The sequence below is a fragment of the Sander lucioperca genome, chromosome 11 (assembly GCF_008315115.2).
Source record: "Sander lucioperca isolate FBNREF2018 chromosome 11, SLUC_FBN_1.2, whole genome shotgun sequence".
Classification (NCBI taxonomy): Eukaryota; Metazoa; Chordata; class Actinopteri; order Perciformes; family Percidae; genus Sander; species Sander lucioperca.
This window is the reverse complement of record NC_050183.1, coordinates 16,004,529-16,021,863: the sequence shown is the minus strand read 5'-3', so window position 1 is coordinate 16,021,863 and position 17,335 is coordinate 16,004,529. Positions and strand designations below refer to the sequence as shown.

Below are 17,335 nucleotides of genomic sequence, written 5' to 3'. Positions count from 1 at the left end.
TTAGAAAACTAAAACAGTAAATACAACAACATGTCACCGACAGTTTCCGTTTCCATTCTCAGACCTTGTAAAGACTTCTGTGTCATAGTCAATACAACATTAAAAAAACCTGAATCAGAATAATAATAATAACAAAAAAACTCCTCAGACCCATTGATAGCCTACTCTTTTGTCCACATGGCTTTCCCTTTTCTTTTCCCTCTCTCACTCACAGTCTGCTGTCTTTCTGCCCCCACCCCACCCCCGCTCCCGGGGCAGCTTACTTGCTTGGGGGTCTTGACGTATATCGCTCGGGGCAGAGGTTCACATCCCTTGTGGAATCTTGTGTTGCCCTTTAGGGTTGCACTCACTTAACCTTGAAGTGCCCCAATCACACTTGGAAAAGGTTTTGTGAGACACGCTTACCCCCCCCCCCAAGCTTTTCACTCTCTCACAAACACACACACAAACACACACACACACACACACACACACACCCACCCCTACACTTTCTATACTCACAAACAGATGCACATATAACGTATGTAATAGTCGCAGTCCTTAAGTGGACAAAGCCCCAGGCTCTTCCTCTTGATGCGTCTAATGGAATCTGCTGATTGACAGCCACAGTCATCCCTATGACCAAACACGACACTGCGTGCTCGACACACCTGTCATGGGACACACATGAACTGTTTGCTGCGATTCCCAACCTGACGGATTCCTGATCACCACAACAGATTTTGTCAGCTGCCCGGGTTGGGTTCAGGGTCAAGGTTGAGTTCATAGGAAATGTATGTTTTCATCATGTCTTATTTACGTTATTGATGTGCTTTATGGCTACAGGAGCATATGGCTACTGTGGAAAAAAACATATAGGGGCTATTATCATTAAATTATTCATCAAGGATGTTGTCAAGTCTCCTTGCATATTATTCAACAATTGGAAAAATACTTAGACGTGGATTGTGCTCTTAACATGTGGACATCTTTTGATTTAGATTATATATTTATTTTTTAAAATGTATGGGCCATCATTTTATGATTAGCCTAGCTTAGCATAAAGACTAACACAAATAGAAATGTAAGAATAAGAGTTTGTGGGTTTCTTCTGGGTTAGGTGTAGTGGCACTAGTATTAAAGCGCCCATATTGTGCTCATTTTCAGGTTCATAATTGTATTTAGAGGTTGTACCAGAATAGGTTTACATGGTTTAATTTTCAAAAAACACCATATATTTGTTGTACTGCACATTACTGCAGCTCCTCTTTTCACCCTGTGTTGAGCTCTCTGTTTTAGCTACAGAGTGAGGCATCTCACTTCTGTTCCATCTTTGTTGGGAGTCACACATGCGCAGTATCTAGGTACTAGGTAGGAAGCTAACGCTGCTAGGCGTTAGCCACCTCGTTCTCAATGGCAAACACTGCTACAACACACACAAGTTCACCCTAATCTACAAAAGAAAATGTATAGAACTACTTACATGTCCCTCGTCTGCAGGTATTCCACGCAAGGTTGGAAGTGCGCCCTCGTTTAGAAGAAGTCTCCCGGCTAATCCTGTCTTGTACTTGTACTGACCGAAGTTGGAGAAACAGCTAGCTGATGTGGTATTAGTTAAAGTGGTTTAAGTTTAAGTTTCTAAGTTTATTTAATTAGGACAATGCACATTAATCAACATTTCTGTAAATGCGCCAGTGTTAATTTTCAACTGTAGTCCTAATTACCTAGGTTAGCACACACCAAATGTTTTGGCCGATGACGTAGATAGCCCTGCCGATTTTGACCAGTTCACCCGGAGACTGAAGGCAGGATACACTCAGAAACCCGTATCTCACTCAAAACAGCATGGATGTTTTTTTTTTTCAAAGTTTGTATGCGTGTGGAAGCACCAGAGACACAAAATAACACCCCAAATCCCAGAAAAAGTGATTTTTTTCATAATATGGGCACTTTAAGAATTTCAACTGATAACCAGTCCTACTGCACACTGGCTCAAATTATTTCTAAAATCATGTTTTTGTAGACCTCTATTACCCTGTAATTTCTAAGTATCGGTATCATGTTCATTAACACTATATATAATGGCCATAGTCACAACCTACCAGCATGCATTTGTGTTTGTGTTCGCCTGTGTGTGAGGCTGAGTGGAAGAATTCCCCCTCCCCGGGTCAGCCTGAGGTTCCCTGGGTCAGCTGTTGTATGTTACAGCTGATGGCTCCACTGCGATGATGGACGAGGCCACAAGCCAGTAGCTCTCCCCCTCCCTTCTCAGTCATTACTACCACTCCCACCCTCCTACCCAAAACCCACACTTCCCTTTGAAAATGCCTCTCTGCGGTGACATCACCAGCACACTGGCTGAAAGGTTACACACCAGGGGCCTCCTGCGTCAGTATGTGGTCCCACACAGCCATCAGTATGTGGCCCCACACAGCCATCTGTCTGTGTCAACTCTTCATCCAAATACGCAGTGATGGAACCTAGAGTGCTGATCGAGCCGCGTTTTTCTGTCCGAGCCCGGCCCGCGTCCGACAGAGCAGTAACCGAACCCGACCCGAGCCCGAAAGGCATTAATATATTTATGTCCGAGCCCGACACAGTTAAAATTGACACATGTACGTTTGTTTGTGTGGCAATCCCGCTTTTACTAAACTGTAGAAAGGCATTCGGAAATGTCAACAGATGAGCGCATCAGCGCACACAGGGCAACAAGTGCACGTTAACACAGGTCGCACACACACACACACACACACACACACACACACACACACACACAAACACACACACACACACACACACACACACAATGTTCAATGCCTTATCGCAACCCAAACCCGAACATTACTTCTAAATATTTGTCCGAACCCAGCCCGGCCCATCGGGCTCGGGTCGGGTATCCATCCTCTAATGGAACCCCTGAGTACTCTCTAAAAGAGGTTAGCATGTCCATCACACAGAAATACATTTTTAAATATAGTTTATTCTCTGGCGTCTAACTTGCCGGCAAGTGTTAATTTGGTCATGACACAGTACAGAACTGAAGAGCAATTGATTAATGTTAAACCATCTGTCTGTCATCACACTTACAGTTACACCAGTTCCCTGAAGGCAGTTCTGTTTTTAGTCTACAGGAATGAACTAAGGTCATAATATGCAGTATTACCTGGGGCTGGACGTTTAATCGAAAATGTATCGACATCGAAATTCTGAAGCTGTTATAGACGTATTTTTCCCGTGGCGATCATTTTCGATAATTTTTTACAAAACTAAAACGTGACATTTTTTTCACAAGACATTTTCATTTCAGGCAATGTGGGCTTTCATTTCAATTTTATACATTTTCAATAAATAGCCATAATCGTTCCCGCTTTGTGCGTTTCCTTCAATTATTTTAAAACAACAAAAAAAAGCACTTTTGAATTAGAAAAAAAATATCTCACCTTTAATATTTGAGCCTATTTACAGTACAAACCTTGCCAATGAACTATGAGGACAAAAAACAACGAATCACAAAATGAATTTAATTATCGTTCATTTATCGTTATCGAGGTGAAATGTGCAATTAATCGTGATTTTAGGTCATATCGTGCAGCGCTAGTATTGCCTAAAGGATGTGTGTACTGTAACTTAAAGCTCCACAACTCACAACTGTTCGTTCAAAACAACAATGGCGGACGTGATAGACAGATGCTTCATCCAATCACCTGCCAGGTATTTTTTTGAAAGTGCTTGCATTTTCCAGCGACGGCTTCTCAGATGGTTCTGTGTTAACAAACCATCTGGTGCAACACAATATTAAATGTCAGCAGCTAACAGGAACTAAACTTGGACCCAAGCTATTTCCTAGCGATGTAATTCTGACCAAATGGTCCAGAAGTGCACTAGTTGCGTATGTACCAAGCCGCTACATGACACATTAATTGCACAAACATTTTGTCCGACAGCAGGTCAGGAATTATAATTGGATCAATATACTGCAGCAGAGAATCCAATGACCTTGTCTATCATCTTGGGAACAAAAGGAACACTATGAGGGTTTACATGCAGTAATGCCTCCAGCATTGATCTCCTCTGTCCTCATTTTTCCTGAAACAAAATGTTAAGACTCATTCACATGCAACATCTCTTGCAAAGTTCACATTCTAGTACTATACAGGAGTACATGATGTACTCCACCGAGTTACAGGATGCAGTATTTTTAAAACCATGGCATGCACTTCCCTGTTGGCAGGGTGGGGGCATCAAACTCTTTCAGAAAGTATCACTGGGTGTCAAACACGCAGAGATCATATTATCATAACCACGCTGGCTTCCAGCAGGTTATTAAATTGTGGTAACTCCCTTGTTAAGTCTGATGTTAGCATGGCGCCGCTGTCTTCCGTCGGAGCGCTGGAGCAGTGGGTGTCAGAAGATGAGCCCCAGGGGACGGGAGCACTGGGTGGCAGGGGGAACAGTCGCTGTCAATAATAAGATTTATTATCCATCGGGTTGTGCCAGTGAGGGGGCAGACGGAGACCGCTGTTCCCTGGAATTAGCCGTCAGGTATGGAAGGGGGATCACTGGGGGGATCCCTAAGATGACTGGGGATTGGGGGGGTGCAGTGGCCTGTCAGTAGCCCCAGTCAGAGGGCTGAGAGAGAGAGAATTGACGTATCAAAGCTCTGAAGTAGCTGCCAACTTTACTCAAAGTCTAGTCCACGCCGCTTAGACGAGGCTCAGTCATCTTAGGGATGCGACTGGTTCAACACTCCCAGATCCACTTATATCACATAAGTGGATCTGGGAGTGTCACTGTACATGGGCCGTTTTATGTTGATAAAGCAGCTTCTACATTAGTGATTTGTTACAGGGTTTTGAGTGGATTCCTCAGTTGTACTAACAGAAGAGGATTCGACCCATTTTACACATACATGCATACATACATACATACATACATATATATATATATATATATATATCTCATAGAGAGGATAAATGAGGAATAAAATAACTTTTGATTTTGTTTTGAATGGTTGGTTCACCAAAACTAAATTGAGTGGTTTCTAGCAAAGCAGATAGTTGTGGTTTTATTTGCCTTCTGCTTCTACCTTTTTTCAATGGAGGTGAATGGAAACCGATGCACTGAGACAGTCTTTGAGAAAACAATCAGGAGATTTATCAATAATAATAAAAAAATTTAAAAAAATGTTAGTCACAGCTCAGACAGAAACGATTTAATGTTAATTCATGTGGATTGGACAAGTGGCTCATATTTATCTATATCTATATCTGCTTAATCAGGCGCTGATACTGATCCGGCAGATTGAAGCGGTGCATCCCTAGCTGTGAGCCTCACAAACTAACTCCACTCACCCTTATTGTATTGCATTGGAGGCACAAATCTCAGAAACAGATATCTCTAAACTTGAGCCAATGAAGACCAAAACTATCTGCATGGATAGATCCACAGGAGGTGGGAAAATATGTTGAACCAACCCTTTAATGTGGCTCTGAGGCTGGAAGGCAGGCTACTCGCAGAAGGAGCAATGTTTGCAGCGCGTGGCGACTAGAGTAGATTATCTGTGGATTCACAGCAGCGAGTCAGCGAGAGATGGATGGACGTCGTGCGAGCTGCATGCGTCTGCAAACGCTGTCTTCGCAGCACAGGGGGCCACTTTGCACGCTCCCCCCACATTGCAAGGCAGGCCACTGTCAAAGGTCTATTAAGGGAAGATTGAGACCCCAGGTGTATATGTGTGTGAGTAAGTGTGTGTTTGTGTGTGAGCGTTTGTGTGTGTGTTCACATGCTCATTGGTCATGGTCCTATAGTAGAAGATTGAGACCCCATTGCTCCCAGAGCCACTCAACCAACACAACCTGCAGTGGTTTACAATCAGAGCAACACCGTCCATCCATCCCTGCTGACACACACACACACACACACACACACACACACACACACACACACACACACTGAGGGATACACACACACTAAGGAAAACCCCACCAACTACACCTCACTATAGATGTCATTAAATAGTAGCCAAGGCGGAACAGCTGTGTGACAGCGTCATGGACATTGCGGGTGTCATGATGTTGGGCCGAGGGTTTCGAGGCAGATTGAGGCGCAGGCTAGGGATGCAGGGGGGAGGATGTGAGGGGGGTGTATGAGGTTGCAGGGTGGGAATCGCGGCAGCACCTTTGACAAGCCCTATTTGTCATCTGCCAGGACGCCCAAATAGCTCTGACTGCAATACGGATGGATTTTGGGAGAAAAAGTGACTACAAGCCAGGCAACTAATCCTGTACATTCCCCCTCCCCACCGGCGCCCATATACTCTCGCTCGCTCTCTCTTGTGCTGTGTCTCTTTCCTTTTTACTATGTTTCTCTTTCTTAACCCAACACACACCCTTTTCACCCACATAACTAGAGATATGGTTGAAATCGTTAACACTATATTAATAACTGTATTGTTTCTGAAGATACAGTTTTATTTGTTTGAAATCACCACTGGCCTTAGAAAATTCCAGTTTATCCCAACTTGGATCTTATTTTCATAGTTTTTTTCGTTTCTATCCGCTCTGAAAACATTCTGGGCTCTGGGTATCGTGGCAACGTTGCTGAAAGGAATGATCAGACATGTTTTAAACAAGCTAAGCGTTTATGGAAAACACTTTTTTGGAGGTGATATAGAAAGTGAGTGCACATGAAATGTTGGTAATAACCCCACATTGCACAGGAAACCTGTGAGTGTACAATAAAAGTAGGGGTGCATGACATATCGACTCAATATCGTATTATATCGAAAGTGTTATTTTGTGGAGCGCTGCGTCCCGTCCGTTGGCTGTGTGGCTTAGTTTGTGTTTGATTTAGAGCCCGCTTGAAACGCTGTAATAATCATCATTTCATTGGCCAGTTACCGTGCCACTGGCACATGTTAGTGCACGTCAGTGCACGGGTCCACTACATGACAAACCCTATGGAGTGTACCACGTGATGTGTGTGCATATTTCGACAGAATGACAGTGTATGTAAAGAAATAGATAGAGACAACAAAACGGAACGAATCATAAAAGCGAAAGAAAAGTTGTGTCCTGTTCTCTTTATTTATATATTTTATACTGTCCAACCAGTAAAACATGTCCATGTTCTGTAGACATGGTCCTTATTTATATATTTTATACTGTCCAACCAGTAAAACACGTCCATGTTCTGTAGACATGGTCCTTATTTATATATTTTATACTGTCCAACCAGTAAAACATGTCCATGTTCTGTAGACATGGTCCTTATTTATATATTTTATACTGTCCAACCAGTAAAACATGTCCATGTTCTGTAGACATGGTCCTTATTTATATATTTTATACTGTCCAACCAGTAAAACATGTCCATGTTCTGTAGACATGGTCCTTATTTATATATTTTATACTGTCCAACCAGTAAAACATGTCCATGTTCTGTAGACATGGTCCTTATTTATATATTTTATACTGTCCAACCAGTAAAACATGTCCATGTTCTGTAGACATGGTCCTTATTTCTTTATTCATGTTGGACCAGTCCAATATGACAGTCAGTTGAAATAAACCTTGTGTTGTATTTGTTATGAATCTATTTTGATGCGTTTTCCCATAACTTTTCTAATTTTACACGTTTAAAAATATCGAAATTATACCAATATCGCAATATTCACAATCGATATCGCAATATCATATTTTGTCAATATTGTACAACCCTAAATAAAAGTATGACAGGTATGACAGGTCTGACAGACCTGGCAACCGCAACTGTGGTGGATGCTTAAAATAAGGTTGTGCAGTAGTTGACTGTTCTCCATATGCATTTATTTAACCTAGGGCTTTGTTGCACATCTGATCGTCTGTGTTTCTTGCCCTGTCAGGCTTCTTTTAGTTTTAAGGGACACCTGCCAGCCAATCAGAATGGTAAAGGTAGTTATGTGGTATGAAATATAATTATGACTACATAGCAGTGTTGAAGTCAAGACCACCTAAACCGAGTCATCACCAAGACCAGAGTGTATCAAGACAAGACCAAGACTTTGAGGGGTTGAGACAGTCAAGAAAGATCCACATTCCCATTAAAGAAAAAACCACAGACAGAAAACAAATTAAGATTCAGAGTCCTCTTTATCTGAGACCAAGACAAGACCAAGACTAAAAATTCCGAGACGAGACTCTGATCCAAAAGGACTGTACTAAATGTGCTCGATGGTGTTTTAAGCCCCCAACGTTGACTTCAAGGCAGCGCTGCGACTGTCGATTTCAAGGCACCTAACCCTAACCACTGCCTAATCCTAGTGCCTTCCAGGCAGCGCTGCCTGGAAGACGACGTTGGGGGCTTAAAACACCAAACCCCACTAAATGCACATTGCCACCTTACATATTCTGTGTCGAGCACCATAAAATTTTAACACACTGCCCTGCTAACTACATACTACAGCACCGTCGATTGTTTTAACTTTTGTTTAAATGTTGTTGTTTTGTTTTTTTTATCTGGATTTATATATTTTAGTTTTTGTATGTTTTCTTACGTACGTCTGTGTGATTGTCTTTTCCTGTTGCACTGCAAGTGGTTGGTGGGGAACAGTCTTTTCATTTTCTTTATGAATGTAAGTACACAAGGAACTGTGGCAAATAAATTCATCTTAATCTTAAACCTTCAAAAAGTGGACTCGAGACCAAGACCGATCACGAGTACTACAACACTGCCATATAGAACCTTCATACATGTCATGTGTGCATTTTCCTGTGTGTGTGTGTGTGTGTGTGTGTGTGTGTCTCCTAAACTTGCAGTCAGTATTTTGGCACCCCCCCCCCCAGCTTGCAGTGTTTTGTTCAACAGTAAATGTTTGTCTGAGATGAATTCTCCAGCTGATCCAGAGCTGCATCCCGGCTGACAAATGAAACCAGCGCCTGGGGAGGAAGGGGGGGGGGGAGATATGAGGAAGAGTGAGGGGGGGAGTGGAATGTGTAGAAGTGGAAATCGAATCATTTTATTGTTTGTCACCGCGGCCCTCGTGGTCACGGTGTGTTATTGGACGCTAATTAAAACGGCCACAATCCTGGCAATTGGCAATTAAAGACTTGTGAAAGAGGTGATAGGAAATGAGCTCCTCATTGGGCGCACACACTCATTCTTTATCCCTCTTTCACACCTCTTCACTCTGTCTTTTTTCTACTCATTAGGAAGACAGAGTGCTGTCCCTGACCACCACAGTGAGTGATTGGTACAAGTGGAAGAGGTAGCAGAGATAATGACATGCAAGATGGGTTTCTTTTATTTTGGGGTGGGGGGGGAATAATTTAAATGAATACGGTGAGAAACTGATTCATGTTTCATTAAGTCTTGCTTTTCAGGCTGTAGTAGAGGAAGGTTTTTAGGTTTTCATGAAGTAAGATGCAGCTTTTGGCAAATTAATTTACAAAAGGCTTTTTACAAATGCCATTTTCCAAAAGGCTTTTAATCCACGTCTGTGAAATCTTGCTAATGAAGATGTTTCTGGGTTTATTATGTGTCTGAGCTCATTTCTGCCAGTTTGGCCACTATTGTCTGTCGGTAAGAATAATATTGTCGACACCAAGTAAATTGCTGACATCTGGAAACAATGGGGACGTCCCCTAAAAAAAAACAGATGTCAGATGGGTCAAGAAACAGAAGCAGTCAGACAGGTTGTAATCAAACCCACAGGCTAGGCAAAGTTAATTCAATCAGCCAGGTAAGACCAATTTAAAAGAAGGGCTTAAAGGTCCAATGTGTAGGAATCTCTCCCATCTAGCGTTGAGATCATATATCGCAATCAACTCTCTCACGCCACGCAGTTCAAAGTACGTATTACAGCTACGGTAGCCGTACGTTAGCCGGATTCTGCATACATGTGGTCCTCCATGATTCCTTCTTCAAACTTGCCGGGGCCGGGAAGCTACGATACCCATTAGCAGCTTTAGCAGCACCTGTGAGTTTATCATGTGACAGCGAAAACGCGAAAGCTGGAGCAGTATGTCCTGTATGTCCCTTACCGGCTAACGTATTTCAAGATGGAGCATGAATATGGAGCGTCTGCCCCAGTTCATGCAAACGCAAATGTAAAATTTCAAGCCAATAGGAATACTTGGAATTGATGGTGGTGGTAAATATTCATGAAAAAGGACAAGTTTGTGAATGAGCAGCACAGATTTTAATAATGAACAACTAAACACGTTACACGCTGGACCTTTAAAGAGTTATTAAAAATGAATGTATTTGATATAGCGAGCACAATAGAAAAAGTTGAAGAGTCATGTGGATATGTATGTCATAATTTCATAATTTTACAGGGGGTTTTGTGCCTTGAGCCGTATAGGAGTATTGCTCAGAATGGTGGAGGCAAATTCTGAGTGGTAGAAGTAAAAAGTGTGAATGCCTTCATTAAGGTAAACTGAACTTTCTGTCAACTTTGTCTTTGACACAAACCTCTACAATTATTCACAATTGTCCTGTGTTTCTGACCTCAGCAGAGAGGCTCTTGGCCCATGTAGTCTTTGAACTGATGTGAGCGGGGATTTAGAAAGCCCACAATGCAAATTCTATTCTTTGTGCGAGTACTTCAGCCAGCATAGGACATCATAAAACAACATGATGGATACACAGCCAAATAAATAAATAAATAAAAACACTTGCCCTCTTTTTTTTTTTTCTATTCCGATCCTCTACTCTTGCACCTCTTCTGATGGATCTGTAAAATGTTATAACGAATGAGACTTAAAGTGAGGAGGAGGCAGCGAGGCCAGGCAGGAGGGATGAAGGCAGCGAGGAAAGAGACAGAGGATATGATTTATTAGGCTCATAAAAATTCTGCCTTTGTTATTCCCCCTCATTTTTATATGTGAGGCTTATTAAAGAGCACACCTGCCAGAGTCCTCAGATAAACTTGTGTGTGTATGCACAGTTGTATGCACTCACAATGATGTGTATACTATGTACATTTCTTCACATACTGACCGGATGCTTAACTATTGTTTCTGTGTGTGTGTGTGTGTGATCAGATTTTAATTTGCAGACTTTCATACTGATCTGTGAACTTTGCTGTCCTCAGGTCCCGCCGCCTCCCCCCAGCGGGTGTTCAGGACCCGCTACAAGATGGTGACCCGCCCGAGCTCCAGCACCGCGCACGCCCTCCACTACAACCCCGCCCTCTCCTGGAGAGCCAAGAGGATCCAGTCTGCAAGGTAGTCCACATTAACAAAAACAAATATACACACACACACACACACACACACACACACACACACACACACACACACCTCCCTCCTGCAGGTCTGGCTTTAATATGTCCCAATTTCTAATATCCTTCAGTGCAGAGCAGCGCCCTGTCTTTAATGTCACTGTCATGTGCAGCATGAGTGGAAGAGGTTAGAAATTTATGGCGCTCATTTTTACACAGTAGATAACCCAGAGAATAAACCATTTACACCACTGTGCTCCTCCCATTAATTTACACCAGCAGGGAAAGCGTCTCACCCAGAACAGATACAGAAAGAGAGGAAGTGTGGGTGGGTCTGTTTCTTAATGTCATTACATCTCTTTCTTTCCCCTCCCTTCAGTTGTCTGTCTCTCTCTCTCTCTCTCTCTCTCTCTCTCTCTCTCTCTCTCTCTCTCTCTCTCTCTCTCTCTCTCTCCCCGACTCATACTCGATCATTTCCTTCTTTTTATCAGGGAGGTCATAGAAAAGACAATTAAGTACATACAATTCTTCCAATGTAGATAAACTATGAGTACATAATGATACTGGGGGCCCTATTTTAACAACCTAAGCGCACGGCGTGAAACGCCTGGTGCAGGTGCGTTTAGGGCGTGTACGAATCCACTTTTGCTAGTTTAACGGCGGGAAAAAGGGTCAGTGCGCCAGGCGTATGGTTCAAAAGAGTTGTACTTAGTGTCTTAATTAATTCATAGGTGTGTTTTGGGCGTAACATGCAATAAACCAATCAGAGGGTCATCTCCCATTCCCTTTAAAAGCCAGGTGTGTTTGGACCTTGGAGCATTGCTATTATGAAGGAGGATTTGCTGAGCAGGAAGGAGAGATTTTCAGGAGAAGAAACTGATCTGCTATTGTGTGAAGTGAAAGCGCGTGAGCAGATCATATTATAATACAATTTCACATTGTAATATTTTTATTTTTAATCTTCTGCATGTGTGTGTGCTGCTCCGCGTCCCTGTGTGTGTAACAAGCATAGTGTGCGCACGCTGTGCACGAGCCTAGGCACATTTTACTAATGCGCTGTTAAAATAATCAAATGCTGCGTTATTGACTTTAGACCAGGTTTTTGTTGGTCAATGGCGTGATCACTTTCCGCTGCCTCAAGATAGCAATACGCCAAGAATGCACCTGAACACACCTCCCTGTAAGACCAGCACGCCCATAGGCGCACAGATGGGCCCAGTTGCATTCGCTATTTAAACGACGTTGGCACTGGACTGGAAATTAACAACTGCGTCGGTCTTAAACTAGCAAACTCGCGTCGGGCTTTGTGCTGTGCTGTGCCGGGTGCAAGATAGGGCCCAATATCACTCGGACAATTGCATCAAGCCATGACTCAAAAAAGCCTTCCTTGCTTCCATCGTTTTCCCTTTCATTTTACCTAATCAACTATAAACATTTGAACAAAGGATGTCCCACACTCATTCAATTATGAAAATCCACTACACAACACAGTCTCCTCAGTAGGTCAGTCAAATGGCAATTTATCAAGTTGATTAAAGCAGCTGTGGTCTCCGTGGGCAATGAGGTCATCTCTGAGGGCAGTGAGTTAATTATTGTTTATGAGGAGGTCATTATTGGGTTACAAACATTCATTTAATGCCTTATTCATGGCTCTATCACTATTTAAAAAAAAAAAGACACAATGCAATAAAGTGGTGTTGAGCTTTCTTCCCTGCAGTGGTTCCATACTGTTTGAACTTTGGTGTGAACGCTCTGAACAGGTTGTTGCGGTTGGTTTTGATGATCTGTTAATGTGTAGAGAATTAACAGGAAGCTCTTCCTGGAAGCTGACTGTGGTATGACTAGACTGTCACACAGAAACTACACATGGGTGGAAAGTAGGGCTGCACGATATGAGGGAAATATCTAATTGCGGTCATTTTGACCGATATTGCGATTTGATTCACGATATTGGAGGGAATGATTGTTTTTGTATCATTATTCTCGTTTTTATTGAAAAATATTAACATTAGAATGATTATAGTGTGATTTTTGCGAGGATTAAGTCTATGATTCCCACTCTACGGATACGATTTGTAGGCCGGGACGTTTCTGCAGCACCACAATACTTAATTCAGAATGGTTTGACACAAATTTTGATCCTTTAACAAATATTGCGCCCGACAAGAAGGATTTGGGGTTGGGGGATGGGGGGGTTAGTGCGCGGAAGGGAGGGGAAGGGAGGGGACGGGATGAGGAGGAGGGAGGGGCGAGCTAGCCTCCGTTTTGTTTGACAATACTTTGAACGTCAACTAGAAGTGACGTCACCCAACATCGCTTAGAGCACCTTTAAAATCTAAACTGATTCCCAGCCCACTTGTGAGCACCACAAAAAACTAAATTCCACCCACTCCCATTATATTGCAGTTGCATCAAAATCTCAGAGGCAGATATCACAAAACGTCAGCATGTAAGAAGAAAACTTACTGCTGTGTTGTTGAGTTCAAATGTTTGTCTCTTTTTGTAATTAGGATGAACCTACTCTTCACGTCGTCTTTGGGTTGCGTATGTTTGGCTAGCCGTTTCTAATTAAAGCGTTTGCGTGCGTTTGTGCGTTTTGTGTTTTGCGAGTGTGTGTTGGTTCATTTGTGTAATCCAGATTTGGTGAGACAGAGGGGGCCTGGACTGAGTCTGGACTCAGCCTCTGGTGACTTATTACTATTCATTTAGCTGCTGCAGTAAATATTGATTCATCAAGGGATTTTCAATTTGAGCCCCGTGACATCTTGTGAAATATCACCAAGTGTGTAGAAGTGAGGAAAGAGATAGGGGGACAGGTCGGGTCTCCAGGGATGGTGGATTACCCCACCCCACCCCCACCCCTCACCCACCCATGCACTCCTTTCTCGTGCTTATCTATCTGTTAAACTCTGAAGGCCCTCCACTTTTATCCGTTTGAAGCTATTGAGTGGAGCATGAGCTCATATTGTCTGCTCTTAACCACTGTGAGTGCTGCTCTTCATCTTTGGCCTATCAGACCCACTGATCCCTGTCCTCATATGTTCTAAGCTCTTATCTCTGTGCCTGAACATAGCTGAACCCCTCACTCAGGGCCTTGCATCTAAAAAAAACAAAAAACAGATCCACCTTGCATGGTGGTCCAGCGGTTCTGGGTAGCCTGTATGGATTTGGAATGACATTGTTATAATGCCTAAAGTAGGACTAGGGTGAATACCAGTTTTAATCAAAATCAAACTTTTTAGATCTGTTAAGATGATCAACAACTTATGCTTTAATAATAATATTTTCTTTACTCATTTGATAACAATATTTAATATACAGTATATCACAAAATGGCAAATGTATAAGATCAAACATAGAGGAAAATAAAATAACATTTTCACACCACACTTTCCAACTCTACCGTCTAAACCCTCTCAACCAGCTCGTCCCAGACATTTCCTTGCATCCAGGCCCACAGGAAGAGCGCTTTCGCTACCCAGCATGCTGTGCTCCTACCTGTTTTCAGCCATAACGAGCGCGGCGGGTGATTTAGTGCCGGGCGGCAGTTTGAAGGAGCGAGGGAATCGGCTGCAGTATTTCAACCCCCGCCACCAGAAAATAGATATAATCTCAACATTAACTCCATTAATAGTAGCAGGAGTTGAATTAAGAAAGCCGTAAAGCATGCACACTGAAGGATAAATTACAGCCCGGCCCTCCCTTCGTCCCTCTCACACCCTCCCTATTTCCCTCTCCGCGTTCCCTTCTTTAATTTTCTATTCCCATGTGTTTGCTCTGTTGCTGTTCTTTGTTTTTGTTTTCTCTCTTTCTATTAAATAAGATACAATAGGATTTTTGTTGTTGTTACATCGTACATTTGTAATCGCACGTTTGAAGTCATCTAATTATTACCCTAATTTCTTGGCTTCTACTTGATTCTATCTTTTTTTACCTTGCATAAATGTTAAAGCCCCCAACATGGAGGGACCCTTCACCTTACAAATAAGTATACTAATTTTTGGCGTACACACACACACACACACACACACACACTCTCTCTCTCGCTCTGTCCAGGCGCTCATCTCCTTTAGTGCTTCAGTATCGATCACTACAGGATGTAGGAGACTGGGCAATAAAGTGAAGCAGCGCTCCCTCTTCTTCACTTCTCTCCTCCTTTTCCTGCATTCACTCCCTCATTCATCCCCTTTTATACCCCAATTCATTCATTTACTCATTACTTATCACATTAGTCATCTACCCGTCACCTGCACTCGTATGTTGGGATCCTCCTCTACTGCTGTTCACGCTGTATGTTAGACAAATACTCTCTGGGTTGTTTCTTAAGGTGATTTTCAACCCTAAGAAAAGGATTTTGTTCATTACAGTCGGCTCCCTTCAAGTTGGATTTGATAGGATTGTGATGCGTAATGACACTGCTCTGGATTCCTTTAAGTGCCTAAAGAAGAGCAGCAGTCCTTACCGTTGGAATTAGCCAGATGACTGTTCTTGCTGTGCTCCGTTTCAAGGGTAACTGTTTCCCCAATATGAGCTTACTAATGCTTGGGTTGCAGACAAATAGACAAGGGCAGCATTATTCGGAGCAGTCGCGCGACCCTCCAAATTCTTCCCTGTCACTAAAACAAAAGTCGGATCATTCATCAACAGCGCCCGTAGTGCTGAATCGCCCTCTCCTTTATCTGTGCATCGCATGGTCAGAGCAGTGCATGCACACACACACACGCACACACACACACGCACACACACACACACACACACACACACACACACACACACACGTATGTGCATACGTATGCAGACTAGTCACAGGGGAGTTTCTGCATGCCCTTGCCCCCTCCTTTCTTTCTTTCTTTTCTCGACATTTTTTACCTTTTCTTTTTGGGGAATTAATGTTCTTTTACTGCAACCTCCAGTCATTGTCTTTATGTCTTACAACTAAATAAATAATAATGTACATTGATTTTACTTCAGGGCAGAGTTAGTTGATAAATCAATTGACAAAAAGCAAAAAATGCCAAACATTCTCTGCTTTCAGCTTATCTAACATGATGATCTTCTTTTCTCTTTTATGTACCATTGTAATTTGAATATCTTTTGGTCAGACATAAGAAATAAGAAGACGGAACTTTTGGCACGTTTCTATGGGCCAATTTATAGACCAAATTATTAATAGGCTATAAGTAAGCAAATGTCTTTGGGATTAGTTGATAATGAACTGGTCATAATGTAGATTTGGTTTATTAAGCTTCTTTAGCTCTAAATTTTGAAGAGCAAAAACGATAAGCGCACTGAGACTGAACCTTAGGCTGCGTTCACGGCACGCTCACTGTGTTGGTCGTCGGGCTGTCCAGCGAAAACGCAGGTCTTCCCCATTCATTTCCATCGGGGTACTATATTTAGGCTGCATCGGTGGGGCCCGCAGGGTGGAGCCGAAAACAAACGCAGCGGCCTGCGGCGTAAAAGTTGAGACAGCCCGTTTTGAGGCGGCTGTGAGAGTCTCGTACGGTAAACGGGAAACAAGAAAAGTTTCACACTTTGAGGGTAAAAAAACGAAACACAAGCACTGAACTGCCCAGGAGTTTGGGTAACAGCTGACTGTTTCCTCAGTCCCTCCGTCACCTTTCTTTTTCTTTTTCTCCATGAAATGAAGCTGCCTTTAAGTGCTGTCGGAAATGTTGAGATCTATAAATGATCTGACGGAAAACAAAAAATGTGAAATAATAATGTCTACTTGTGCTACATAAAGAACACAACATGAAGTTACACAATTGAGCCGTTTAAGTGGCGAAATGCGAGTTTGCTTTTTCTAGTCTGATTGGTAGGGTTGGGCATTGAGAACTGATTCCTACTTGGAATTGTTTCAAAAATTACGATTCCAGTAGAATCATTTCTTTATTGGAATCGTTTGGAATCGTTTAGAGGATTTGGTTTCAAATCCGATCATCGCCTCCCAATTTAACATGCGCAAGTTTTGGATTCCGTAGTGGCCAGGCTCTTGTTGTGTTGCAGCCTTGGAGCACAGTAAGCGGCGCTCTAGTGTGGCTTTATTTTACGTTGAAAAAGCCCTGTAACTGCAAACTACCATTGAATCAAAATAAAACTTTCCTCTTATTTGTGAAAATAGGCATGTGACCCATTCCAACTCCACCCCTC

The 17,335-nt window shown here is 42.6% G+C and overlaps 1 protein-coding gene across 2 annotated transcripts in view; it reads left to right on the top strand.

Annotated features, from left to right (window-relative positions):
• The window catches only part of zc3h3 (zinc finger CCCH-type containing 3), a 77,588-nt gene that overhangs the window by 31,894 nt on the left and 28,359 nt on the right, over positions 1-17,335 (top strand). For both annotated transcript variants that reach the window (XM_031282369.2, XM_031282368.2), the window contains one exon: positions 11,054-11,186. In XM_031282369.2, coding sequence (XP_031138229.1) covers positions 11,054-11,186 — 133 coding nt within the window. The remainder of the gene's footprint in view (positions 1-11,053; positions 11,187-17,335) is intronic.